This window comes from Mya arenaria, chromosome 16 (assembly GCF_026914265.1).
Source record: "Mya arenaria isolate MELC-2E11 chromosome 16, ASM2691426v1".
Classification (NCBI taxonomy): Eukaryota; Metazoa; Mollusca; class Bivalvia; order Myida; family Myidae; genus Mya; species Mya arenaria.
The window spans coordinates 27626856-27653944 of NC_069137.1; the positions used below are offsets into that span (position 1 = coordinate 27626856).

Sequence of the window (27089 nt, forward strand, 5' to 3'; positions counted from 1 at the left end):
TTTTTTTGTGATAGTTAGGGGACTACTGGTAGGTCACAGATGGAGCGTTTATGTGAAAGTCTGTGCCCTCTAGGACATACCAGTAGGTCACCGATGGAGCGTTTATGTGAAAGTTGGGGGACTACCGGCAGATCGCAGATAGAGCGTTTATGTGAAAGTTGGGAGACTTCCGGCAGATCGCAGATGGAACGTTTATGTGAACGTTGGGGGACTACGGGTAGGTCACAAATGGAGCGTTTTATGTGAATGTCTGGGCCCTTTTGGGCATACCAGTAGGTCACAGATGAAGCGTTATGTGAAAGTTGGGAAACTTCCGGCTGATATCAGATGGAGGGTTTATGTAAAAGTTGGGGGACTACTGGTATGTCACAGATGGAGCGTTTTATGTGATAGTTGAGGCACTACTGATAGGTCACAGATGGAGCGTTTTATGTGATAGTTGAGGCACTACTGATAGGTCACAGATGGAGCGTTTTATGTGATAGTTGAGGCACTACTGATAGGTCACAGATATGGCAGATAATATGCTAGTTTGGTCCTTTAATTTAACGGTAAAGAGGACATTTGCAAGTGAGCTTACCGGTCAACTGTAACTTATTCTTTTCGCACCTGCACATTGACGTCAGTGTATCGTTAATTATAATGTGCATAAAGCACATGAGTTACACAGAAAAAGCAGAAACTAGCCCTCTCTGTGTAAATGTTCAAACGAAGACCATTTCAAAAGGCACGTTAATCGAACTAGTGACGAAATTAAGGTCATGGTGTAAAGATTTGACAACAACAATAACACAGTAACAGGGCTTCATACTTTTGCATTTTAATAGCCATGTTCATACAAAATGCTTTCTTGGTACTATTAAATGGTTTCTTCGCTAGATCATTTGACTTTCAGATTGAATCCAGAATGAAACGCCGTAGAGCAGCACCTTGTCTGACAATGGTTGGTCGTAGTACATACTGAAATGGCGGGTTTTCACGGGATTCCATATTTTAGCTGCACTGACCAATAGGGAGCTGCATTATTCAAGTTCTTGAACCACACAATAGCCCATTCCTAACGAAGTTTCATTTAATTTAACTACCAATAGGGCCCGAATCAGCAGTTTTATTATGTTACTGTTGAAGTACTACCACTGAACATGAATTGCACTCATCAAACGAACGTCACGCAATGACTGACGTCATATTTCAGGTTTGGCTGTTTGGTTAAATATATACATGATAAGATTTATGTTAAATAAAATGTCATCCCCAAATAACAACCTAACCATGGTTAAATCTTCAAATTCGGCTTGCTGTTTTTGAATTGAAATAACGTATAGTGTGTGCATTTAAGGCCCAGACCTCTAACCATATCAAACTTGTTTTTGACGCTGTATATGATTTAAAAAAGTATTTCACCTACATTTGCTAGCGTAGGTAAGAGTTACTTTTCTAAAATGTTGAACATGTGATTGATACATATTTGTTTTGAAATATCGATATTTAAACGCGTTGTCGCCTTTCAGCTTTGCCGAGTGTATTTAAAAACAGTAAGAACTATAAAAAATGTGAGATCTGACACTCGAAAAAACAACAACAACAAAAAACAAAAACAAAATCGAAAAGGTCACATATAGTCGTTAATATATTTTTTTTATTTTCTGATTCTTTTATAAAATAAAATATGTAATTTTATGCTGTTTTACAACATGACGTCATTGGAATTTCGAAATAGTTTTATATACTGTTATCTAAGCAACTATGAAATAACGGTAAACTGTTACATTGCCTTTCAATATAGTTTTCATTCTCCTTTATTTCACTCCTTACTCCTCGTTATTTTTATATAGTTTCACCCACCTCGGTAAAGAAGCTCTTTCGTTCGCATTTTGACATTCAATATCACATATGGTGTTTATGACGGCATCAGGGCTATCCGGCAGAAAAGTACACATAAACCAAAACCGTGTTAACGCAATCGGGCGAAAATGTTACCATGGAACAATCTGTTAGAGTCAAGAACGTTGTTAACGTCAGTATTGTTAACTTCCAAATCTTTACTCCTCTTGAAGTGTAATGCATACACTTGTGGTATGCAGTATTTCTAACAAGATTTGAGACAAGTTGTTCAGCTGTACTTGTTATTTTTAAATATATGAGCACATTATGAGGTATTTCACCTTTAACAGTATCGTTAATCACGTTCTTAACTCCAAAAAGTTGTGAACAATCGGCGAAATGTATCAATATGTGTATATATGTAGCAAAATGTGAATCACAATAGGTAATGTAAAACATATTTTCGACGTCCATCCTAAGAATTTAACATTTAACAGTAATGTACAATTCAAAGCTCAATAAAATAACGTATGAATGAATATGAAAGGAAATAATACTTGTATCAAAGTTTGTTGTTTAGGTTACATTTAAAGAACAATGTTCTTGCGTAATTATTTCCTCAGTTCCACATACGGAACCCTATATCCTCGCCATGACCACAGTTATGACTCCCCCACCCACGGTGAGGGCATTCCAGGAAGCTAGGCTCCCCGCCACCACACTTCACATCGTCCATCCAGATAGTACCACTGCCTCCACCCACATCGTCCACATAGTGACATTCCCGGAACCCGAACATTCTACACACCACGTTAACGTTGTTTGTTATGTAAGTTTCACCTACACCAGAAGATCTATAACCTTGAAAAGCGTCATTACAAACCGTCCCCCACTCTCCATTATGACGGACCTCAAGCCGCCCCTGTACGCCATTGGAGAGATATGGGGACGCGTCTGCTAGACGGATGCCACGTTCGCATAGATAGAAGCTACCGTTAAATATATCAATCAACTTAATATCATTACAAGAAAGCTTCCTTTCAAGATCAGCTATATAATTCTGAATTTCCTCAACTTCTGATTGTAAACTTCCTATATGTCTCGGCATGTATGTATAGTTAGTCACGATCATATTGCCAATGCGTTCTGCTAAAAGTAGAACTTCCGTCACGTTTTGATCAGCGGTAAACATGAACCTTTGAAGTACGTTGTCATTATGCCGATACATGGTAGTGAGATTTTGTTCCAAATCTTGAACTGTATCACTAAGTTTTAAAGAAATCAGTCCACTTGCATTCGCGATGAATTCAGTCACTGTCATGTTCATGTCATTATACACAGTACGGACGCTTACAGCTGTAGTGTTGATGAGATCTGACAATGTGGATTTAGCCAGCGATATATTTCCTTGAATAAATTCAATATGTTGCTGAGATTGTGACGTCAGTTGTTCAATTTGAGCGTTTACTCTGTGTTCAAGGTCCATTATGCTACCTTGGACACTTACCTTCAGGATTTGTAAAGCCTCTTTGTCCTGAGAGTAAGCCTTGCGGATATATTTTATCTCTGCGTCAACGCGTGCGTCGTTATTCTCGGTAGTTAAAGTTTGTGCTTTGCCTTTACCATCAAACGTGTCGACAGAAGGCCCTATATCTTGACTTGAGCTGTCCAATCCCTGTGCGGTCGTGGAGTTTTCCAGAAGTTCCACCCTCGCGGTGAGTTCTTTCACCTCATCTCGAATGGATCCCAGCTCCTGTAACAATAATAAAGGTACTTGAACGACCAACGACTTTATGTCGCATGAAATGTAACGTTCTATACAACACATTACAGCACAAACAAAAATGCATAAACCATAAATTGAAATCCTGAAATGAATAAGCTTTGAAATTCACGTAAGCGCTATAGAAACAAAACAAAAATTGTCGAAAATATGACTTTTTTCAATTCATATTATATGAATATATAGAAAATCATAAATGCGACAAATTTTGCATGATCTGATAGTCAGCTTACTGCAATTTAAATGTCACTACTTGGTCCAAGAAGATACAATGGTCCATAACATTTTCACGGCTGTGATACCTTGAAGAGGATGCCTTTTACGAATTTCATTTCCTCCTCCAGCTTTTTCAGTCGGGAACCTTGGACGGGCCTCATGGCGACCATAACCACTAGGAGGCTGAGCAGATAGGGCCTCATCGCGTTGGACTGAACTGGAATATTTATTGGAAGACATACTTTTCAGCTTATGGCAAATGTGTCGAAAATGTAATCTTTATGCAGAAAATTAATCAGGAAGAAGTTTTATTGTCCACGTGTTTAAGACATTTAAAGCTGCACTCTCACAGATTGAACTTTTTTATTTTTTGTCTTGGAACGAGCCAATTTTTGCGAAAATCCATGGAAACCAGTTAAATAAGACGGCTGACAAAAATCAGATCGCAGATTTATATATTTAAATTCAAATTTTAATGTTTCATGCATTTTTCTTAAACCGTTAGTAACGGTTTAAGCAATAAAACATTAATTTTCGAACGGAAATATGAAATTGCGACCTGATCTTTTGTAAGCAATCTTTTATCATTGGTTTTCAGATATTTACGCAAAAATTTGCTCTTTCCAAGACAAAAAAAAAGTTGTAAAAGTGGTTTATCTGTGAGAGTCCAGCTTTAAATTGGTATCCAACCTAAATCACCCTTTCTCGGGCGATAAGGTTTATCATTTGCTCTCAGTCAATCTTAGTGTCGTCATTTCGTTATATTACGACATGTCAGTGTATATTGAACACAAAAAGGAGGCAATGAAATGAATCTACTAGTTGCATTGTGTTATGTCTATTGAGATTTAAGATTATTAAAGCTAAAACAGAGATCCTTAACACAATGAAACAACCCACTAAGGACTCAAGCTGAAATTAGATTGATAGGTTTGTATCGAAATAAGCACTGATTTTGACCTCAAAATGTATTTTTAAGGATGCCATTTCATTTCGATCGATGTTCCGAGTCCCCACCATAAGCACGTGATCTGTAATATTAATCTAGATGAATATATATACTTAACACAAATAATTGCATTATCATGTTTAATTCATTTTCAAAACAAAAACAGACATTCGATGTGTGTATAAATAAAACACATATAAGCCTTTATTTTGAATTAATAACGATGTAGCCTCAGATATCGCCCTCCTATTAATGACCCTGTTTTTGAACAGGGTTGTTTTCAACCCTGTTCAGGGTAGCCACAAACTCGACACTCACAACATAAAATTCCTATTAATAGTAACAAATGTCGCCTGCCGATTTACCACCAAAAATATAGTTTGAGAAAGTGCAGACTTTATAAATTGCAAGCTATGTTTCCAATAACCGAGGTAGATTTGACAAAGCAAGAAGCAATCATAACGCAATATCTATTTAAATAATTTAATCTGTTGAACTTAGATAAAGATAACATTAAAGTAGTATCCCTGCGCCCAAAAATGAATGAACATCGAAACGTAAACAAATACAAATACAAATACATTTGTATAGCGCAAAAAGTATTGTTCAATATTCGATTGCGCTTCACACAGTTCATGCGCTATTTCACACAAGGCTATATACAGTCATTTACACATAATATCTGGTCGGCTCCTAATTATAAAAAAGTCCAAACAAATAAGTTTTCAGTTCCTTTCTAAAAGTAGGTTCACTTTTAATGTGTTTTATGTCTCTAGGAAGAGCATTCCACCATTTTGGCCCAACCACAACAAGTGATCTGTCAGCAATTCTGGTTCTGGTTCTTGGAACAATAAATTGAATGTCATCAGAAGATCTTAGCCTGTATTTTCCCTGAACACAGTTTAACAAAGACCTCAAATAAGAAGGAGCAACAAACAAATAATTACTATCCACTCAAAGCGCATCATTCAATCACGTGACACAATGATGAAGCCAAGTGAATTTACAGTCGAAGAGAGATAATCCTGTAATAAGATAATGCAGTAAGTTAATCAGATTTTTCTCCCTTGCCTTAGTAAAGAAGAAGCGGAAAATCTCAAGCTTGATTGATTGTCGTGCACAGTTGAAGTCTACAGAGATGTTTGTTTTACTTCGTTTTAGAAACCTTGATTGTTTTACTTGGAATCTGATGTTCTGATGGTTAGTATTGATTTGCATTTGTATTCTTTTGTGTTTGTCTTGGGGATTGGAATGATCATTATTTCATCCAGCTCCATTTATTTAGTTTTGTCATGTATTTTCACGACTTCAGCAGATTTTGTATTTAAAACGAGAATGGCAGGTCCGTGATATTCTTTTAGTCTCTTTCCATATACTAATATATGTGGGTTTGGTTACAGATGATAAAATGCATGGATAACAGAAGTCAACATGGGATGGGAGTATGAGGGAGTAGGAGTGTTTGATTCCATAAATCAGTAAGTTCCATGTCAATGTTTTGTTTTATGATGTACTGTGTTGTTCTTGTTGTTATGGCTTGTATTATATGTGTATTTTATATGTTTGAGCCATTTAATTTAATCTGCCACTGCACACGATTAAATCATAAAAGATATTAGACTGTTTACGATGTTAACTTATAAACATGTTATAATTTATTATCTTATGATTGTTTATATTTATATTTTCAGGACGCTCCGATATTATATCTTCATTCGATAATGTTGACTATAGAGATATTGAAGAACACTGTGTTTGTTGTTTGAACTATCAAACTGCTACATATGGTAACCTGGACATATAGACCCACCCTCGCTTAGGAATTTCAAGTGTATTCTCATCTTAAAACCTGGACTGACCTAGAAAGCAACAATGGTCTCATTGATCTCAATGATCGCACAGTTTCCCTGCTATAAACATCACGCGATAGCCCACGTGGGAATAACAAACGCACGCATGACAGGCACGTACTTAAGTGCTGACGAGTTACCTGACGATATAGAAATAGAAGAGAGTTGCTGACCATATAGACAATGGAGGAAAAAAGTTTTGAAATTTTATGCTAACTTTATTATATACGTATATATATATATTAACACTTTTTAGACGGATGTTTGTGTATTTATTTTTGAAAACGGAATTTTATTGAAATGAATCGATTTCTATTTTTGCTGGTTTGATGTAAATATGAGAAAATATCGAGGATTTAATAACTTTTTTAGGTGTTTCATCTACAATTGTTTGAAATCAATTATTTAAATTTTCATCATTTTAATTAAGTAAAGTTTGATTAGTATATATATATATAAACTCATATGTAACACCATATGATGAAGTTCTGCTTGGATTGGTTACATTTTCCATCCTTGTTTGCCTTCTTACACAGCGAGATTAATTTTAATGGTCATTAAAATATTTATTTTTCATTTACCATCATGCTTCAATAAACCAGGGGCGGCCCCTGTGGTTGTTTTACACGACTCTTAGATTCACTGTGCTACATATCAGCACCTTATTAATACACACATGATCGTGAATCATAATGGTGAAAACCCGTATAAAACCCTGTTCATGCAGCGCTATCAGCGCTTTGATTGACAGTGAGTTCCTGACATTAATTTTAAAATCCTATTAGAGTAAAATCAGCTGGATAAAGATCTTGTTTAAACATCTTTGATATCAGGTAGATGTTTAATATAATATTATATTTATTTGAAAGGTACAATATCTATAATTTAAGTCTAAGAATCCAGCAATCTCATTAAAATCATATCGTGTCTTTACTTCATTTCATAGCGTAACATAGCGTAAAATTATGAAGCGTGTATTGGTGATCTGCTTGTTGTTGTTAGTTCTATACATGACACGTATTGTAACGTTGTTGTTAGTTCTATACATGACACGTATTGTAACGTTGTTGTTAGTTCTATACATGACACGTATTGTAACGTTGTTGTTAGTTCTATACATGACAAGTATTGTAACGTTGTATTCAGTTTTATACATGACACGTATTGTAACGTTGTTGTTAGTTCTATACATGACACATATTGTAACGTTGTTGTTAGTTCTGTACATGACACGTATTGTAACGTTGTTGCTAGTTCTGTACATGACAAGTATTGTAACGTTGTTGTTAGTTCTGTACATGACACGTATTGTAACGTTGTTGTTAGTTCTGTACATGACAAGTATTGTAACGTTGTTGTTAGTTCTGTACATGACACGTATTGTAACGTTGTTGCTAGTTCTGTACATGACAAGTATTGTAACGTTGTTGCTAGTTCTGTACATGACAAGTATTGTAACGTTGTTGCTAGTTCTGTACATGACACGTATTGTAACGTTGTTGCTAGTTCTGTACATGACACGTATTGTAACGTTGTTGTTAGTTCTATACATGACACGTATTGTAACGATGTTGTTAGTTGTATGCATGACAAGTATTGTAACGTTGTTGTTAGTTCTATACATGACACATATTGTATCGTTGTAGCTAGTTCTGCACACGACACGTATTGTAACGTTGTTGTTAGTTTTATACACGGCACGTATTGTAACGTTGTTGTTAGTTTTATACACGACACGTATTGTAACGTTGTTGCTAGTTCTATACATGACACGTATTGTATCGTTGTAGTTAGTTCCGTACACGACACGTATTGTAAAGTTGTTGTTAGTTTTATACATGACACGTATTGTAGCGTGGTATTTAGTTCTGTACACGACACGTATTGTAACGTTGTTGTTAGTTTTATACATGACACGTATTGCAACGTTGTTGTTAGTTCAATACATGACACGTATTGTAACGTTGTTGTTTGTTCAATACATGACACGTATTGTAACGTTGTTGTATTGAACACGTATTGTAACGTTGTTGTTTGTTCAATACATGAGACGTATTGTAACGTTGTTGTTTGTTCAATACATGACACGTATTGTAACGTTGTTGTTAGTTCAATACATAACACGTATTGTAACGTTGTTGCTTGTTCAATACATGACACGTATTGTAACGTTGTTGTTAGTTCAATACATGACACGTATTGTAACGCTGTTGTTAGTTCTGTACATGACACGTATTGTAATGTTGTTGTTAGTTCAATACATGACACGTATTGTAACGATGTTGTTAGTTGTATGCATGACACGTATTGTAACGTTGTTGTTAGTTCTATACATGACACGTATTGTAACGTTGTTGTTAGTTCTGTACATGACACGTATTGTAACGTTGTTGTTAGTTCTGTACATGACACGTATTGTAACGTTGTTGTTAGTTCTATACATGACAAGTATTGTAACATTGTTGTTAGTTCTAAACATGACACGTATTGTAACGTTGTTGTTACTTCTATACATGACACGCATTGTAACGTAGTTGTTAGTTCTGTACATGACACGTATTCTTACGTAGTTGTATGTTCTATACATGACACGTATTGTAACGTTGTTGCTAGTTCTGTACATGACACGTATTGTAACGTAGTTGTAAGTTCTATACATGACACGTATTGGAACGCTGTTGTTAGTTCTGTACATGACAAGTATTGTAACGTAGTTGTAAGTTCTACACATGACACGTATTGTAACGTTGTTGTTAGTTCTATACATGACACGTATTGTAACGCTGTTGTTTGTTCTGTACATGATACGTATTTTAACGTTGTTGTTAGTTCTACACATGACACGTATTGTAACGATGTTGTTAGTTGTATGTATGACAAGTATTGTAACGCTGTTGTTAGTTCTGTACATGACAAGTATTGTAACACTGTTGTTAGTTCTGTACATGACACGTATTGTAACGTTGTTGCTAGTTCTATACATGACAAGTATTGTAACGTTGTTGTTAGTTCTGTACATGACAAGTATTGTAACGTTGTTGTAAGTTCTATACATGACAAGTATTGTAACGATGTTGTTAGTTATGTACATGACACGTATTGTATTGTAGTTGTAAATTCTATACATGACACGTATTGTAACGTTGTTGTTAGTTATGTACATGACACGTATTGTAACGTAGTTGTAAGTTCTATACATGACAAGTCTTGTAACGTTGTTGTTAGTTCTGTACATGACACGTATTGTAACGTAGTTGTAAGTTCTATACATGACAAGTATTGTAACGTAGTTGTAAGTTCTATACATGACACGTATTGTAACGCTGTTGTTAGTTCTGTACATGACACGTATTGTAACGTAGTTGTAAGTTCTATACATGACACGTATTGTAACGCTGTTGTTAGTTCTGTACATGACATATATTGTATCGTTGTTGTTAGTTCTATACATGACACGTATTGTAACGTTGTATTTAGTTCTATACATGACAAGTATTGTAACGCTGTTGTTAGTTCTGTACATGACACGTATTGTAACGTAGTTGTAAGTTCTATACATGACACGTATTGTAACGCTGTTGTTAGTTCTGTACATGACATATATTGTATCGTTGTTGTTAGTTCTATACATGACAAGTATTGTAACGCTGTTGTTAGTTCTGTACATGACATGTATTGTAACGTTGTTGTTAGTTCTGTACATGACACGTACTGTAACGTAGTTGTAAGTTCTATACATGACAAGTATTGTAACGTTGTTGTTAGTTCTGTACATGACACGTATTGTAACGTAGTTGTAAGTTCTATACATGACAAGTATTGTAACGTAGTTGTAAGTTCTATACATGACAAGTATTGTAACGCTGTTGTTAGTTCTGTACATGACACGTATTGTAACGTAGTTGTAAGTTCTATACATGACACGTATTGTAACGCTGTTGTTAGTTCTGTACATGACATATATTGTATCGTTGTTGTTAGTTCTATACATGACACGTATTGTAACGTTGTATTTAGTTCTATACATGACAAGTATTGTAACGCTGTTGTTAGTTCTGTACATGACACGTATTGTAACGTAGTTGTAAGTTCTATACATGACACGTATTGTAACGCTGTTGTTAGTTCTATACATGACACGTATTGTAACGTTGTTATTAGTTCTATACATGACACGTATTGTAACGTTGTATTTAGTTCTATACATGACACGTATTGCAACGTTGTAGGCAGTTAAATATGTGGCACGTATTGCAAAATTGTTGTCAGTTCTTTACGTAAACTTTTTTTTTATTCATTTGGAAGAAATACTTACTGAATCTTTTTTTTCCATGGCCCATGTATTAAACATTACGTTGCAATGACAGAACAAACTAGAAATCGAAGTAAATAGGTCTTGAGTTATTCACGCCGGCGTAATGTTAAATGAATGGATAATTTCAGAAGTACAAAACTAGAACTAGAAGTTAATAATTTTTGAGAAAATCCCTCACGCAGGCAAATGTTTAATATGTGGACAATTAATGGACTCTGAACTGAGAGTCAATAGTTCTTGAGCTACTGTCGCCGGCGTGAAGTTGAATACATAGACAATTACAAAACAAGAACTAGAAAGGTAAAGTTATTCTCGCCGACGTCATGTTGAGTAAATGGACAATTACAAAACTAGAACTAGAAAGGTAAAGTTATTCTCGCCGACGTCATGTTGAGTACATGGACAATTACAAAACAAGAACTAGAAAGGTATATAGGATCTGACACGAGTTGTCATTTAATACAAGATTTTATTAAACGAGTTCATGAAATTTGTTAGTAAGCGAGCCTCTGGCGAGCTTACTAACAACTTTCATGGACGAGTTTAATAAAATTCTTGAATTAAATGACAACGAGTGTCAGATCTTTTTTATCACATGCTTAAAACGGTGTTTTTATTACCAATTTAGTTCCACTTTCTGAAGCGATTGTTTGACAGCCAAAGTACTCAGAGTAGAATGTCAACGATGCGCCATATAAATAGTTCCAAATTAAAATGACAAAAGTAACTAGCAGTTATCAAGTTTTAAAAGCTGATAAAGCGCTTAACAAGTCACACATACAAAAGTGTGTAGTAAAATATCCAACAACATGAATAACGAACGAATTTAATCAAAAAACCCAATAAGTACACAATTTGATGACGTCACACTCAGAGTACATGCATTTACGCGGTTTATGTGACCTACATCGGTATGTCAAGTTTTCTGTGTGCACGAATTTAAAAGTTATTCGCTGTCGCTTTCTACGATGATTTTGCAGCGTTTTCTTGGTGTACATGGTGTTTCACAACATGCAGATGATAACGGCGAAGCCTTACTCTGTACTGCAAGGATGTTGCTGTTGAAAAAGTTAATTTCCACCAGGAATGTTTCCAAAGAACATGATGTTCTAGCCGCCATGGGATGTGTAAGGAGATGTCTGTGCTGCGGAATTCGTATTTGTGTTTTCGGTAACCGACAGCTGATTAAATTGGCAAGCAAATGGCATTGATTGCATATTGCTTGTGTTGGTCAAGATGGAGATGTTTGAAATGTTCTTGTGGTGTTTGTCACTATTGTGGCTGTATTTGTTGACTGACTGGATATTTCTGTGACTAGTAATCTGCATTATCTGGTTGGCGGAACATTGTTATCAGAAAGTTTGTGTACAAGATGCTTTCTGGCACTATGATTCGTTAGCCATTTCTCTCCCGAAAGTCTTACAGCTTCATTATATTACGGTAAGTATTTGTTGGCATTTAAACCATTTTGTTTACAAACAATGCGGAGGGATATCTAGGTTGCGTGTGATTAGTCTAGCCAATAGAAATGTCTGATAGGTTATCTTACACATGTGTAAGATAAAAATATTCGTAATAGGTATATTACACGGAAAACAAGGGTAAGCATGTGATAAAAAGTTATTCTCGCCGACGTCATGTTGAGTACATGGACAATTACAAAACAAGAACTAGAAAGGTAAAGTTATTCTCGCCGACGTCATGTTGAGTACATGGACAATTACAAAACAAGAACTAGAAAGGTAAAGTTATTCTCGCCGACGTCATGTTGAGTAAATGGACAATTACAAAACTAGAACTAGAAGTGAAACAAATACAAAACTAGAACTAGAGTTATTCTCGCCGACGTAATGTTGAGTACATGGACACATACAAAAGTAAAAGTGGAACAAAAAGTGAAACAAAAACAACAATTTTAAATAAGCGCATCGAGTCATTTTGTGAATCTAATGCTACTACATCGGATGAACAATTCGGATTTCGAATAGCTATAAACGTTGCTCAAAAATGGCGCAATTAATAGTTTAATGTCTATTGTGTAAACTATATAAACGAAAATAAAATATTATATGTTATTTATGCCGACATTCTTAAGTTCTTTGGTAATATTTATCATGGCATTGTGGCTTAAACTGTATAAATCTAGTATATAAGGTAAATTACTTTGAAAAGTGAGGGATATGTATGAAAATGTTAAATATTGTGTTAAATCGTACATGTACATCTTACTCTGAATACTTTTGTTATGCCGTTGCGCCAAGGAGAGGTTATGTACCCGATTCCTTTTCCCTTGTTTGTAGAGGACTTAGAACTATATATTCTAGAGAACATCAATTCCGATTAAAGTATTAATGGTATGGTATTGATTATGTTGCTGTTTGTATGATATGGCCATTTTAGGGAAATAATCTGAAGAATACCAAAACCATTTAAACAATTTTGACTTATATTACAATGCATGGGGTTAAAAGTTAATACATCAGAGACAAAAATAATGGTTTTTCGTTTTCGGAGTAGATCGTCATAGCGAGCATTGGACATACAATTTCCATAATATCGATGTTGTAGATAATTTTAACTTTACCTTAGGTACTGTGATAAATAACACTGCATGTTTTACATGCAATCAAGAGCATTTGGAAAAACCCTTAAGGCTTTGAATACTGTATTATTAAATGCAAGAAATATGACCTTAAACATAAAAAAGTCAATTATTTGATTGTTTTGTTGACTCAATAGTGAATTATGCCTGTGAAATTTGGGGGTTAATTAAGTAAAAAAAATAGAAGGTATGCATTAAAATGTTTGTAAGCGATTGTTTCAGGTTGAAATAAACAAATATAATGCTACAGTATATGGAGAACTAGGTAGATATCCTTTATATATTAATAGATTCGTTAAAATTATAAAATATTGGATTCAAATTTACAAGAGTAAAAACAGTATAATGAAGACTGTGAATAAACAATCCATTGATTACTGTAATAAATGTATTAACTGTGTTTCTATGGTTAAAAAACTGTTGAATGATTATGGTTTTGCATATATATTTAATAACCCAAATATTGTTTTAATATGGTAATGAATTTATTAACGAATTCAAATGTAGAACAATTATAGATACTTTTAAACAAGAATGGCATGGAAATATTAGTTATACTTCTGTTTTTGATATGTATAATTTTTAAAACTTCCTTTGATTTGGAAACATATCTAGGATTTAGTTCCTAAGAATTTACGTTCATACTTTGTTAAATTGAGAGTTTCTGCACACCCATTAAGAATACAAACAGGACGATATGCACGTACTGTTGTACCTGGTAACGAACGTTATTGTTTATGTTATTATAGTAGGGACATAGAGGATGAATATCACCTCATATGTTTTTGTCGATGATATCGTCAGTTATGATAACTTAAAAAACACGATTTTACGATGTTAATCAATCTGTATTCAAATTCTATGAATTATTGACATCATGTGATAAAAAGGAGGTCATGAATGTTTTGTAAATATACTTAAGAAGCATTTGTTAAACGCAACTCATTTAATACTAATACAACTAAGAAAAGTAGTAATGATAATTTCCCTCAATGCCAACATAACAATCATATTGTATTCAATTTACATTACTAATGTTTAATCCTTCATTGAATTCTATCATATAATATTATCTTATATATTACTAACATGTTTATGTATTACGACGATGTACACTTGTATAGCTCGATAAACTGTCTGTTCTGTTCTGTTCTTTTGGTGAAAAGTTCTTGAACTATTCACGACGGTGTATGTCAATGAATCAATTTCAAAAAGATACAACAATGTATTTATATACTAAAAAGACTATCGTAAAATCAGTGAAAACCGTTTGAGTAAAAATGATCATAAAATACGTTCTTACAATAAATTGTAGAAAGATATTTTACAAATTAAACCGATTATACATACAAAGAAGTCGTCTATTTGAACCTACATTTCTCATGTTAAGCTGCTTTGTGTTATGTTATATAGGAAATACTGGTAGAATTCCTTTAAGGTATTTTTCTATAACTTATTTCTAATTCATTACCGATTTCATGAACAATTACCATGAACAACCTTCGTTATCTCGCACATATCTAGGTACAAAATATATTTTTTTTTTCTATTTCGTTTGAAATAACTTCAAATACATAACATAACATTTATTCAGCATTAAATGACATTTCATCTATAGCCAAAATGCAAAACATATGAAATAAATCATATGAAACAAATCATCGTGAAGAGCAAAGACTTAGTCAATAGAGAAGTATACTATATTTATTGGTATACTTAAGATCAGAGGCAGGCAGCAACAAGGGGGAGCACGTAGTGGATATTCTATTACCCATCATTACATTCAAGAAAAGCATAGCCCTTTCAATATTTATTTCATTTTTATTATCTTTATCTTATGTTTGGGAAATAATGGGCAAGGCTCGGACGAAATGTCGGTAACATATCAACGGTTCTGTCACGGTATATCTATGATCAGATCCGACCAATCTATATAAATACCACAAATTGTCCATTAAATGTCATTTGAGAAATGCCAATCGCCAATGAGAGGCTTAGGTAGCGGAAGCCGATCTGCCCCCCCAAAAAAACACGCAGAAAATAATAAACCTAAATGAGATGGTCAAATATTTTGGATTTTTTTTTTTTTATTTTTTTATTTTTTTTTTTTTATTTTTTTTTTTTTTGGCTTGGCAACACGAAATGTTACAAAAAAAGAACTTTTGTTATCAAATGCGCCAATCAATGTGTTATGCACATAATAAAATGACTATATGACGGCTTTTCCAAGACGAGCATAGCAATTGGCAAACATATATGAATATATGATAGCATATATGAATCTAATTTACGTTATGAAGCATTTTGTAAGATTTAAGGCTGAATTTCGCATTTCTATTATGTGCCAATCGTTATCATACATTGCAATTCGTGAGCAAGGGCCGGACCAATGTAGCCTCAGGAAAGTTTTACTAAATGTTTCACCTGCCAATAATGTGGTTGGTGTTTTCATGGTAAAGCGATATATACGCAGTAATATTATTTTATAACATATACAAATATAGCGTTCAATGGGTGTTGTTGCAATACATAGCATGGCAAACATAGCATAGCGTACTGAATTTCGCATTTCTGTTTTACACCCATCTTCATCACATATTGCAAAGAGCTAATGCCGGGCCAAAGTAGCCTTAGAATTTTTTAGTAAATGTGTCACCTGCCAATAATTTGGTTGGCGTTTTCATGGCGACGCGATAGATTTGCAGCAATATGATTTATTACATATACAAATATAGCGAATAGTGGTTGTTGTTGCATAGCATAGCATAGCAAACATAGCATAGCGTACTGAATATCGCATTTCTGTTTTACACCCATCTTCATCATATATTGCAAAGAGCTAAAGCCGGGCCAAAGTAGCTTTAGAATTTATTTAGTAAATGTGTCACCTGCCAATAATTTGGTTGGCGTTTTCATGGCGACGCGATAGATTTGCAGCAATATGATTTATTACATATACAAATATAGCGAATAGTGGTTGTTGTTGCATAGCATAGCATAGCAAACATAGCATAGCGTACTGAATTTCGCATTTCTGTTTTACACCCATCTTCATCATATATTGCAAAGAGCTAAAGCCGGGCCAAAGTAGCTTTAGAATTTATTTAGTAAATGTGTCACCTGCCAATAATTTGGTTGGCGTTTTCATGGCGACGCGATAGATTTGCAGCAATATGATTTATTACATATACAAATATAGCGAATAGTGGTTGTTGTTGCATAGCATAGCACAGCAAACATAGCATAGCGTACTGAATTTCGCATTTCTGTTTTACACCCATCTTCATCATATATTGCAAAGAGCTAAAGCCGGGCCAAAGTAGCTTTAGAATTTATTTAGTAAATGTGTCACCTGCCAATAATTTGGTTGGCGTTTTCATGGCGACGCGATAGATTTGCAGCAATATGATTTATTACATATACAAATATAGCGAATAGTGGTTGTTGTTGCATAGCATAGCATGACAAACCTAGCATAGCGTATATAATGACAATTCAAGTCTTGAAGCTTTCCGGCATGCAAACATAGCATTGCATACTGAATTTAGCATTTCTGCTTTATACCCAACTTCATCATATATTGCAAAGAGCTAAGGCACTGCTAATGTAGCGTCAGAAAAGTTATAAGTTTTAATTTGGTTGGCGTTTTCATGGCGACGCGATAGATTTGCAGCAATATGATTTATTACTTATACAAATATAGCGTACATTGGTTGTTGACATAGCATAGCATGACAAACCTTGCATAGCGTATATAGTGACAATACAAGTCTTGAAGCGTTTCGGCCTTAATAATTACCATTGTATATATGTAGTTAAAACAACTAGTATTTTATTGATTTCAAATCTGTTTTTTTGCATGATTATTATTGTGTTTGTTTCTTGCACAAAAGTGTTTCAATACAAGGCACTTTAAAGTAAAATAATTCAATCATGGCTATAGTATAAATATATGAAGCTGGCGTCACAGTAAGTAATTTGCAACACGCAATATAATGTTCTACGTAGTTGATGATATATGTCTATAAGTTGGTACATGGTAAAATGCCCAGGAAGAAATTCCGATTGATTTTAAAAATAGGTTTGTTTCTTACTAAATGGTTACAAATATACTTGAGTACTGTCCGTTCTAAAACAGCATATTAATGATCTTGATCTGTAGTTGGATGCCGTTGATTTGTCTTGAATTCGGAGTATTTCTTAGTATAAAGTGGCTTATTTCAATCTCGTTCAGCTGCTTTTTTACATCTAGATTACTGAGTTTATCGGTTATATCTGGTTCTGTTATTTTGGAATTGCTAACAGTTTCAGCAGACCATAATTCGAACGGAGGTAACCCCACTTCATTTAATTTTGTCAATTGTTAAATTATGCCAAATATTCATTAGGGGCTTATCTTTATCGGTAAATAATAAATAATTTGAGATATTTTGTCGTAATTGTCAAAGTGATTTTATTATATCTAGTTAAGACATTTCATTCAAAGTACCGACTATTACTAATCGTGAGGAAATTTCAAGGGCTCTTTATAGGCTAGTTTCAAATATGTCCCGAAATGTTATCCCACCAGAGAAGGTGTTTTTCAGTTTAGTCTAAAACTTCATTTGAAAGCTGGGTTTCAGTAAAACATGATACATGTATATTAATCTCCTTTTTGTTCATTAATGCATTAATGTATTTTAGTTTATTTCGTATACTGCGAATATTTTGAACCACTTCCTTCTTCAGATATCGGCCAAGGATCCTGTACAACTCGTTAAAACGATAAATAATATAGTAACGAACATATACTTATGGATACATAATATCGACAAAGTACTGTCTACCCAATAAGTTCTTCTACTAAAATACGTTTCTTTGAAGTCACTCGAGATTTGTATAAAAGAAATAATTAGAAAAAACTGTTGAAACAAGACAATTTGGTCAACAATACGCACAGCTTTTTGACAACGATTTAAGATAGATAAATTAATAAAGGAATGAATAGGTAGAAAACAAGTAATAAACTAGTCATAAATAAACTAAGTATCAGATATGTAGTGTTGCATTATCATAGATGAATAACGATTTAAAGACACTCGTAATTTGATGAAGACATTATTAGTCCATCTACATAATTATTTAGATACCATGACAAGTATTTTAGGAGCAGAACATTTATCATATCGACAATTTTCAAACAGCTTACATTTGTGATTAATATGAAAAGTACAACAGTGCTATTCTCTAAAAAAAAAGAAAAATCATGTCAATACCAACTTTTAAAGTTTTAGGAACATTAACATGTGTGGGTTTGTCTAAACCTTTGAAAAATGTTGAATCCTTTTTTAATGAACCACCTGTTAACACCCTCAGTTTACCCCAACTGTTCTGATTTTGAAATTTAAAAAGATCGTGCAAATCGCTTTTTACAAGTTTTATTAGGTAGTTCGTGTTTTGACAAAAACAATGAGAAAGCGTATCAGATGTCAAGCTGGATTAAACTGGAATGTGCATATCGATTATAACTTTAAGTTCAATACAGACATATATATACATGAATAATAATAAATAACTGTACTTTGCGTATGTACGTTGATATTGAAACGGTGCCGGGTTGTTTACATAATTGTTTACAACAAGAATGATACTAGATATTCAATATTATTTATAGTGTGGTATGTTATTACTTAACCAAAGAAGAGTTTAAAGTGTTGTGCTATATTGCAAATAAACTCTTTCTTGGATAACATTAAATGACGGATATATATTAACAAACTGAACTATATATTAAAAGGTAATTTTTCATTATTATTGTAAAATACGAGTTAACACTATATGCTTTAGTACGCAGATCACTGACATAACAATATGGTTTCATCGTATCATAATTACATATTTTATTCTTGTATTAACGAGTGAATATGCTGGACTAATATAACACAGTCATTGGTGTTTCTACATAAGAGTCACTCGACACTAGCTGTTAAACTGAGTTACAAATCAAGCACGTAGTTGCAATGATATCGTGTGCACTGTCTAAAATTAAACTAATTGCATTTTTGGGCAAGGTTCTCGCTAAATTTGCTGATGACTGATTCATAATCGATTTTTGAGAAGCCCCAAGCCGAATGTCTCTGCCATTTCAAGTATATCTTGCGTTATATCTGGATGGGTAACTAAAATGATAGCCGCGTAATTAAAGAAAGCGTCAGTCGATGACCCTTGAGGGGATATTTTAATGATTGACGGACATTATTTTGTTTTCATTAAACGCTACGTAGCATAATTGGCACATTAAAACAGAAACAAAGATAAACATTTAATACACTTAAAACAATGAAGGAATAAATAAGTTCATTTTGTTAAAGTCTAAAATTTGAAGCAAAAGAGCTACTACCAGTACGCGAAAAAAATACACTTTCTGTACTAAAATTCAATTGCATGATGACTCGTAAAAAAGTATTTATTATCGCTGACTATAAGATAAAAGTGCCACTATAAAACTAAATTATGTTTTTGCCAGATTGTTAAAGATGAAATTCAAAACAAATAAAAATAAAACAAAAAATAATAGAGCTGCAAAAGGCTGACCTTTCATACGATGGTCGGAGCAAAGAGGCCTGTATAACCATGTGCTTTGTAGAGGGCGCGCACTGCGGCCAATCAGATCAGTATAATATGTTACGTCATGCAATTGCTCGCAATATGGTTATAGAGCACCATTAATTAAATGCATTACAAAGATACCAATAACGAAAGTTATCCTTAAAGGAATAACTTGAAATATCATATTATCAAATTCTCAACATAATTAGGTTCTCGATCCCCACAAAGATGCATGATATAAATATTTACTAACACTGTGCATAGTTTTTCAGCTGTCTGAGGACAAAAGGGTAATACATTTTTGTTTTGTTTGCCAATGACAAAAGTATGGTTTAAATAATTGTTTTCGTAGATTATGATATTTTGGACATACTAAAAGAAAATGATATTCATTTTCGATGGCATTCATATTACAAAAGGTACATATCCTATCTGTTCTTGTTATGATGTCTTCCCGTTTCGAGTAATGGGTCATGTGAGGAAACTCGAAATTTTGTAAGGGCAATTCTATTTTATATATATATTATTACATATGAAATAAGTAACCAGGTGAATCAAGCGCTTCTTGCTATCCAGAGTACATTAATACCTGCCATATTAAAAATAGTATTTTAATTAAAATAATTATTTTTTAATTATAAAGCAAAACAAGTATAAAATACAAACACACACACACACACAAACGAAGACTGTTATGATTTTAATAGAATATTGCTCAGCTTTTTGTTTTCACCCTGACGTTGCCCAAAGCTTGTGCATGCCCTGGTGACGTCATTTGCCCTGTTACATATAGCTTATATGTAAATAACATGTCTTCTTGTTGGATGCCAATTACAATGAACATTAGAAACACGTGATTATAAGTGCCAACTGTTCATATTTAAGCATTCTTGCCTACTGTACATATTCAAGCATTTTTATCTTGTACTATATTCTTGCCTGCTGTACATATTCAAGCATTCGCATAACTACAGTAGCGAATCAGATTCAAATATTTAATATATAAGATTATTCAATGCATTGAAAAACAATCTTACATTAGCAGCAATATCCTTTACAAACACTTTCTTCAATAGTGCACGATCCTGCAGCAACGCTGCCACTTAAATTCCTGCATCCTGGTAAACAACCGACCTGCTTCCAGGTAAACAAGAGAACTCAGTCAAGGCCTCTTATAACCCAGCTTAACAGTCATGCATATGTAGAATTTGTTCAAGGCCATTGTTAGTCATGAAATACGCAAAAGGAGAGCGGAACAAAACTCGTCCTAAGACAATCTTGGTCATACCATAATGCTGGGCCACAATGTATTTAAATGTCCGGATCGTTGGAGATAAATGTATAATACTATTTGAAACGCAATTGATCAGCAACAACAGCTAAAGTATGCGAAACAAACGGTCAATATAAAATGAACACACACGATAAATCTTGTTATATGCATACAATTTATGACATTGTAGGTACACATTTTTGATCAAGCCGATGTAAGGAGTGACGGCAGTGTTCGATATAATATTGTTTAAGCCGTTGTTAAGTGGTGAAGCCTGCATTAGATAGAATAACGTTCAAGCAGGTGCTAGCGGGTGATGGCCGAGTTAGAATATCGTTCAAGTCGGTGCTAAGAGTGACATCAGTTTTCGATAAAATATTCCTTGCTAGGGAGGATGGCCTTGTTAGATAGAACATTATCCAAGCCGGTGTTAGGTGGTGATGGTCTTTTTAGATAGAATATCACTCAAACCGGTGCTAGGGGGTGATGGCAGCGTTAGATAGAATATCGCTTAAGCCAGTGCTAGGGGTTGATGGCAGCGTTAGATAGAATATTACTCAAGGCGGTGCAAGGGGTGATGGCTGTGTTAGATGGAATATCGTGCAGCCGGTGCTAGGGGGAGATGGCTGTGTTAGATGGAATATCGTGCAACCGATGCTATGGATGATGGTCGTGTTAGATATAATATCGCTCAAGGCGGTGCAAGGGTTGATGGCTGTGTTAGATGGAATATCGTGCAGCCGGTGCTAGGGGGTGATGGCTGTGTTAGATGAAATATCGTGCAGCCGGTGTTAGGGGTGATGGTCGTGTTAGATAGAATATCACTTAAGCCGGCGCTAGGAGGTGATTGCAGCGTTAGGTAAAATATCGCTCAAACCGGTGCTAGGGCTGATGGTCGTGTTAGATAAAATATCACTCAAGGCCGTGCTAGGGGGTGATGGCCGTGTTAGGCGGAATATCACTTAAGCCGGCGCTAGGAAGTGATTGCAGCGTTAGATAGAATATCGCTCAAGCCGGTGCTAGGGCTGATGGTCGTGTTAGATAAAATATCACTCAAGGCCGTGCTAGGGGGTGATGGCCGTGTTAGGCGGAATATCACTTAAGCCGGCGCTAGGAGGTGATTGCAGCGTTAGGTAAAATATCGCTCAAGCCGGTGCTAGGGCTGATGGTCGTGTTAGATAAAATATCACTCAAGGCCGTGCTAGGGGGTGATGGCCGTGTTAGGCGGAATATCACTTAAGCCGGCGCTAGGAGGTGATTGCAGCGTTAGATAGAATATCACTCAAGCCCGTGCTAGGAGGTGATGGCAATGTTAGGTAGAATATCACTCAAGCCCGTGCTAGGAGGTGATGGCAATGTTAGGTAGAATATCACTCAAGCCCGTGCTATGAGGTGATGTCAGCGTTAGATAGAATATCGCTCAAGCCGGTGTTAGAAGGTGATGGCAGTGTTAGGTAGAATAGCACTCAAGCCCGTGCTATGAGGTGATTGCAATGTTAGATAGAATATCACTCAAGCCGGTGCTAGGAGGTGATGGCTGCGTTAGGTAGAATATCGCTCAAGCCGGTGCTAGGGGTGATGGCTGTGTTAGATATAATATCGCTCAAGCCGGTGCTAGGGGTGATGGTCGTATTAGATATAATATCGCTCAAGCCGGTGCTAGGGGTGATGGCTGTGTTAGATAAAATACCGCTCAAGCCGGTACTAACGGGTGATGGCTGTGTAAGATATAATATCGCTCAAGCCGGTGCTAGGGGTGATGGCTGTGTTAGATATAATATCGCTCAAGCCGATGCTAGGGGATGATGGTCGTGTTAGATAGAATATCGCTCAAGCCGGTGCTAGGGGTGATTGTCCGTTAGATAGAATATCACTCAAGCCGATGTTAGGGGTGATGGCTGTGTTAGATATAATATCGCTCAAGCCGATGCTAGGGGTGATTGTCGTGTTAGATAGAATATCGCTCAAGCCGGTGCTAGGGGTGATTGTCCGTTAGATAGAATATCACTTATGGCGGTGCTAGGGGTAATTGTCCGTTACATAGAATATCACTTAAACCGGTGTTTGGGGTGATGGTCCCGTTAGATAGAATATCACTCAAGCAGGTGCTAGGGGTAATTGTCCGTTAGATAGAATATCACTTAAACCGGTGTTTGGGGTGATGGTCGCGTTAGATAGAATATCACTCAAGTCGTTGCTAGGGTTGATTGTCCGTTAGATAGAATATCATTCAAGGCGGTGCTAGGTGGTGATGGTCGTGTTAGATAGAATATCATTCAAGGCGGTGCTAGGTGGTGATGGTCGTGTTAGATAGAATATTACTGAAGCCGGTGCTAGGGGTGATGGTCGTGTTAGATAGAATATCACTCAAGCCGGTGCTAGGGGTGATGGTCGTGTTAGATAGAATATTACTGAAGCCGGTGCTAGGGGTGATGGTCGCGTTAGATAGAATATCACTCAAACCTGTGCTAGGTGGTGATGGTCGCGTTAGATAGAATATCATTCAAACCTGTGCTAGGTGGTGATGGTCGCGTTAGATAGAATATCACTCAAACCTGTGCTAGGTGGTGATGGTCGCGTTAGATAGAATATCGCTCAAGCCGGTGCTAGGTGGTGATGGTCGCGTAAGATAGAATATCGCTCAAGCCGATGCTAGGGGTGATGGCCGTGTTAGATAAAATATCACTCAAGCCGATGCTAGGGGTAATTGTCGTGTTAGATAAAATATCACTCAAGCCGGTGCTAGGGGTGATTGTCGCGTTGGATAGAATATTATTCAAGCCGGTGCTAGAAATGATTGTCGCGTTGGATAGAAAATCACTCAATCCGATGCTAGGGGTGATGGCTGTGTTAGATAGAATATCACTCAAGCCGGTCCTAGGTGGTGATGGTCGTGTTAGATATAATATCGCTCAAGCCGGTGCTAGGGGTGATGGCTGTGTTAGATAGAATATCGCTCAAGCCGGTGCTAGTTGGTGATGGTCGTGTTAGATGTAATATCGCTCAAGCCGGTGCTAGGGGTGATGGTCGTGTTAGATATTATATCGCTCAAGCCGGTGCTAGGGGTGATGGTCGTGTTAGATATAATATCGCTCAAGCCGGTGCTAGGGGTGATGGTCGCGTTAGATAGAATATCACTCAAGCCGGTGCTAGGGGTGATGGTCGTGTTAGATAGAATATCACTCAAGCCGGTGCTAGGGGTGATGGTCGTGTTAGATAGAATATCGCTCAAGCCAGTGCTAGGGGTGATATTCCGTTAGATAGAATTTAACTTAAATACGGTGTTTGGGGTGATGGTCGCGTTAGATAGAATATCACTCAAGCCGTTGCTAGGGTTGATTGTCCGTTAGATAGAATATCACTCAAGCCGGTGCTAGGGGTGATTTTCCGTTAGAGAGAATATCACTCAAGGCGGTGCTAGTTGGTGATGGTCGTGTTTGATAGAACATTACTGAAGCCGGTGCTAGGGGTGATGGTCATGTTAGAATAGAATATCAATCAAGCCGGTGCTAAGTGGTGATGGTCGCATTAGATAGAATATTACTGAAGCCGGTGCTAGGTATGATGGTCGTGTTCGATAGAATATCACATAAGCCGGTGCTAGGTGGTGATGGTCGTGTAAGATAGAATATCACTCATGCAGGTGCTAGGGGTGATTGTCGCGTTGAATAGAATATCACTCAAGCCGGTGCTAGGGGTGATTGTCGCGTTAGATAGAATATTACTGAAGCCGGTGCTAGGGGTGATGGTCGCGTTAGATAGAATATCACTCAAGCCGGTGCTAGGTGGTGATGGTCGCGTTAGATAGAATATTACTGAAGCCGGTGCTAGGGGTGATGGTCGTGTTAGATAGAATATCACTAAAGCCGGTGCAAGGTGGTGATGGTCGCGTTAGATAGAATATTACTGAAGCCGGTGCTAGGTGGTGATGGTCGTGTTAGATAGAATATCACATAAGCCGGTGCTAGGTGGTGATTGTCGTGTTAGATAGAATATCACTCAAGCCGGTGCTAGGGGTGATTGTCGCGTTGGATAGAATATTATTTAAGCCGGTGCTAGAAATGATTGTCGCGTTAGATAGAAAATCACTCAATCCGATGCAAGGGGTGATGGCTGTTTTAGATGGATTATCACTCAAGCCGGTCGTAGGTGATGATGGTCGTGTTAGATATAATATCGCTCAAGCCGGTGCTAGGGGTGATGGCTGTGTTAGATAGAATATCGCTCAAGCCGGTGCTAGTGGGTGATGGTCGTGTTAGATATAATATCGCTCAAGCCGGTGCCAGGGGTGATTGTCCGTTGGATAGAATATCACTTAAACCGGTGCTAGGGGTGATATTCCGTTAGATAGAATTTTACTTAAACCGGTGTTTGGGGTGATGGTCGCGTTAGATAGAATATCACTCAAGCCGGTGCTAGGGGTGATTGTCCGTTAGATAGAATATCACTCAAGCCGGTGCTAGGGGTGATTGTCCGTTAGATAGAATATCACTCAAGCCTGTGCTAGGTGGTGATGGTCGCGTTAGATAGAATATTACTGAAGCCGGTGCTAGGGGTGATGGTCGTGTTAGAATAGAATATCAATCAAGCCGGTGCTAGGTGGTGATGGTCGCGTTAGATAGAATATTACTGAAACCGGTGCTAGGTATGATGGTCGTGTTCGATAGAATATCACATAAGCCGGTGCTAGGTGGTGATTGTCGTGTAAGATAGAATATCAATCATGCAGGTGCTAGGGGTGATTGTCGCGTTGGATAGAATATCACTCAAGCCGGTGCTAGGGGTGATTGTCGCGTTAGATAGAATATCACTCAAGCCGGTGCTAGGGGTGATGGTCGTGTTAGATAGAATATCAATCAAGCCGGTGCTAGGTGGTGAGTGTCGTGTTAGATAGAATATTACTGAAGCCGGTGCTAGGAGTGATTGTCGTGTTAGATAGAATATCACTTAAGCCGGTGCTAGGTGGTGGTGGTCGCGTTAGATAGAATATTACTGAAGCCGGTGCTATGGAAGATGGTCGTGTTAGATAGAATATCACATAAGCCGGTGCTAGGTGGTGATTGTCGTGTTAGATAGAATATCACTCAAGCCGGTGCTAGGGGTGATTGTCGCGTTGGATAGAATATTATTCAAGCCGGTGCTAGAAATGATTGTCGCGTTAGATAGAAAATCACTCAATCCGATGCAAGGGGTGATGGCTGTTTTAGATGGATTATCACTCAAGCCGGTCGTAGGTGATGATGGTCGTGTTAGATATAATATCGCTCAAGCCGGTGCTAGGGGTGATGGCTGTGTTAGATAGAATATCGCTCAAGCCGGTGCTAGTGGGTGATGGTCGTGTTAGATATAATATCGCTCAAGCCGGTGCCTGGGGTGATTGTCCGTTGGATAGAATATCACTTAAACCGGTGCTAGGGGTGATATTCCGTTAGATAGAATTTTACTTAAACCGGTGTTTGGGGTGATGGTCGCGTTAGATAGAATATCACTCCAGCCGTTGCTAGGGTTGATTGTCCGTTAGATAGAATATCACTCAATGCGGTGCTAGGGGTGATTGTCCGTTAGATAGAATATCCCTCAAGCCCGTGCTAGGAGTGATTGTCCGTTGGATAGAATATCACTCAAGGCGGTGCTAGGTGGTGATGGTCGTGTTTGATAGAATATTACTAAAGCCGGTGCTAGGGGTGAT

At 36.5% G+C, this 27089-nt stretch overlaps 1 protein-coding gene across 1 annotated transcript; it reads right to left on the minus strand.

Annotated features, from left to right (window-relative positions):
- Nucleotides 1–1615: 1615 nt before the first annotated feature.
- On the minus strand, nucleotides 1616–21272 carry LOC128221173 (uncharacterized). The gene is made up of 3 exons (XM_052929648.1): nucleotides 21165–21272; nucleotides 3910–4040; nucleotides 1616–3577 (listed from the first exon to the last, which is right to left on the minus strand). The coding sequence occupies exons 2-3, from the start codon at nucleotides 4024–4026 to the stop codon at nucleotides 2444–2446; spliced, it is 1251 nt and encodes a 416-aa protein (XP_052785608.1). The 5' UTR covers nucleotides 4027–4040; nucleotides 21165–21272; the 3' UTR covers nucleotides 1616–2443.
- Nucleotides 21273–27089: the final 5817 nt, after the last annotated feature.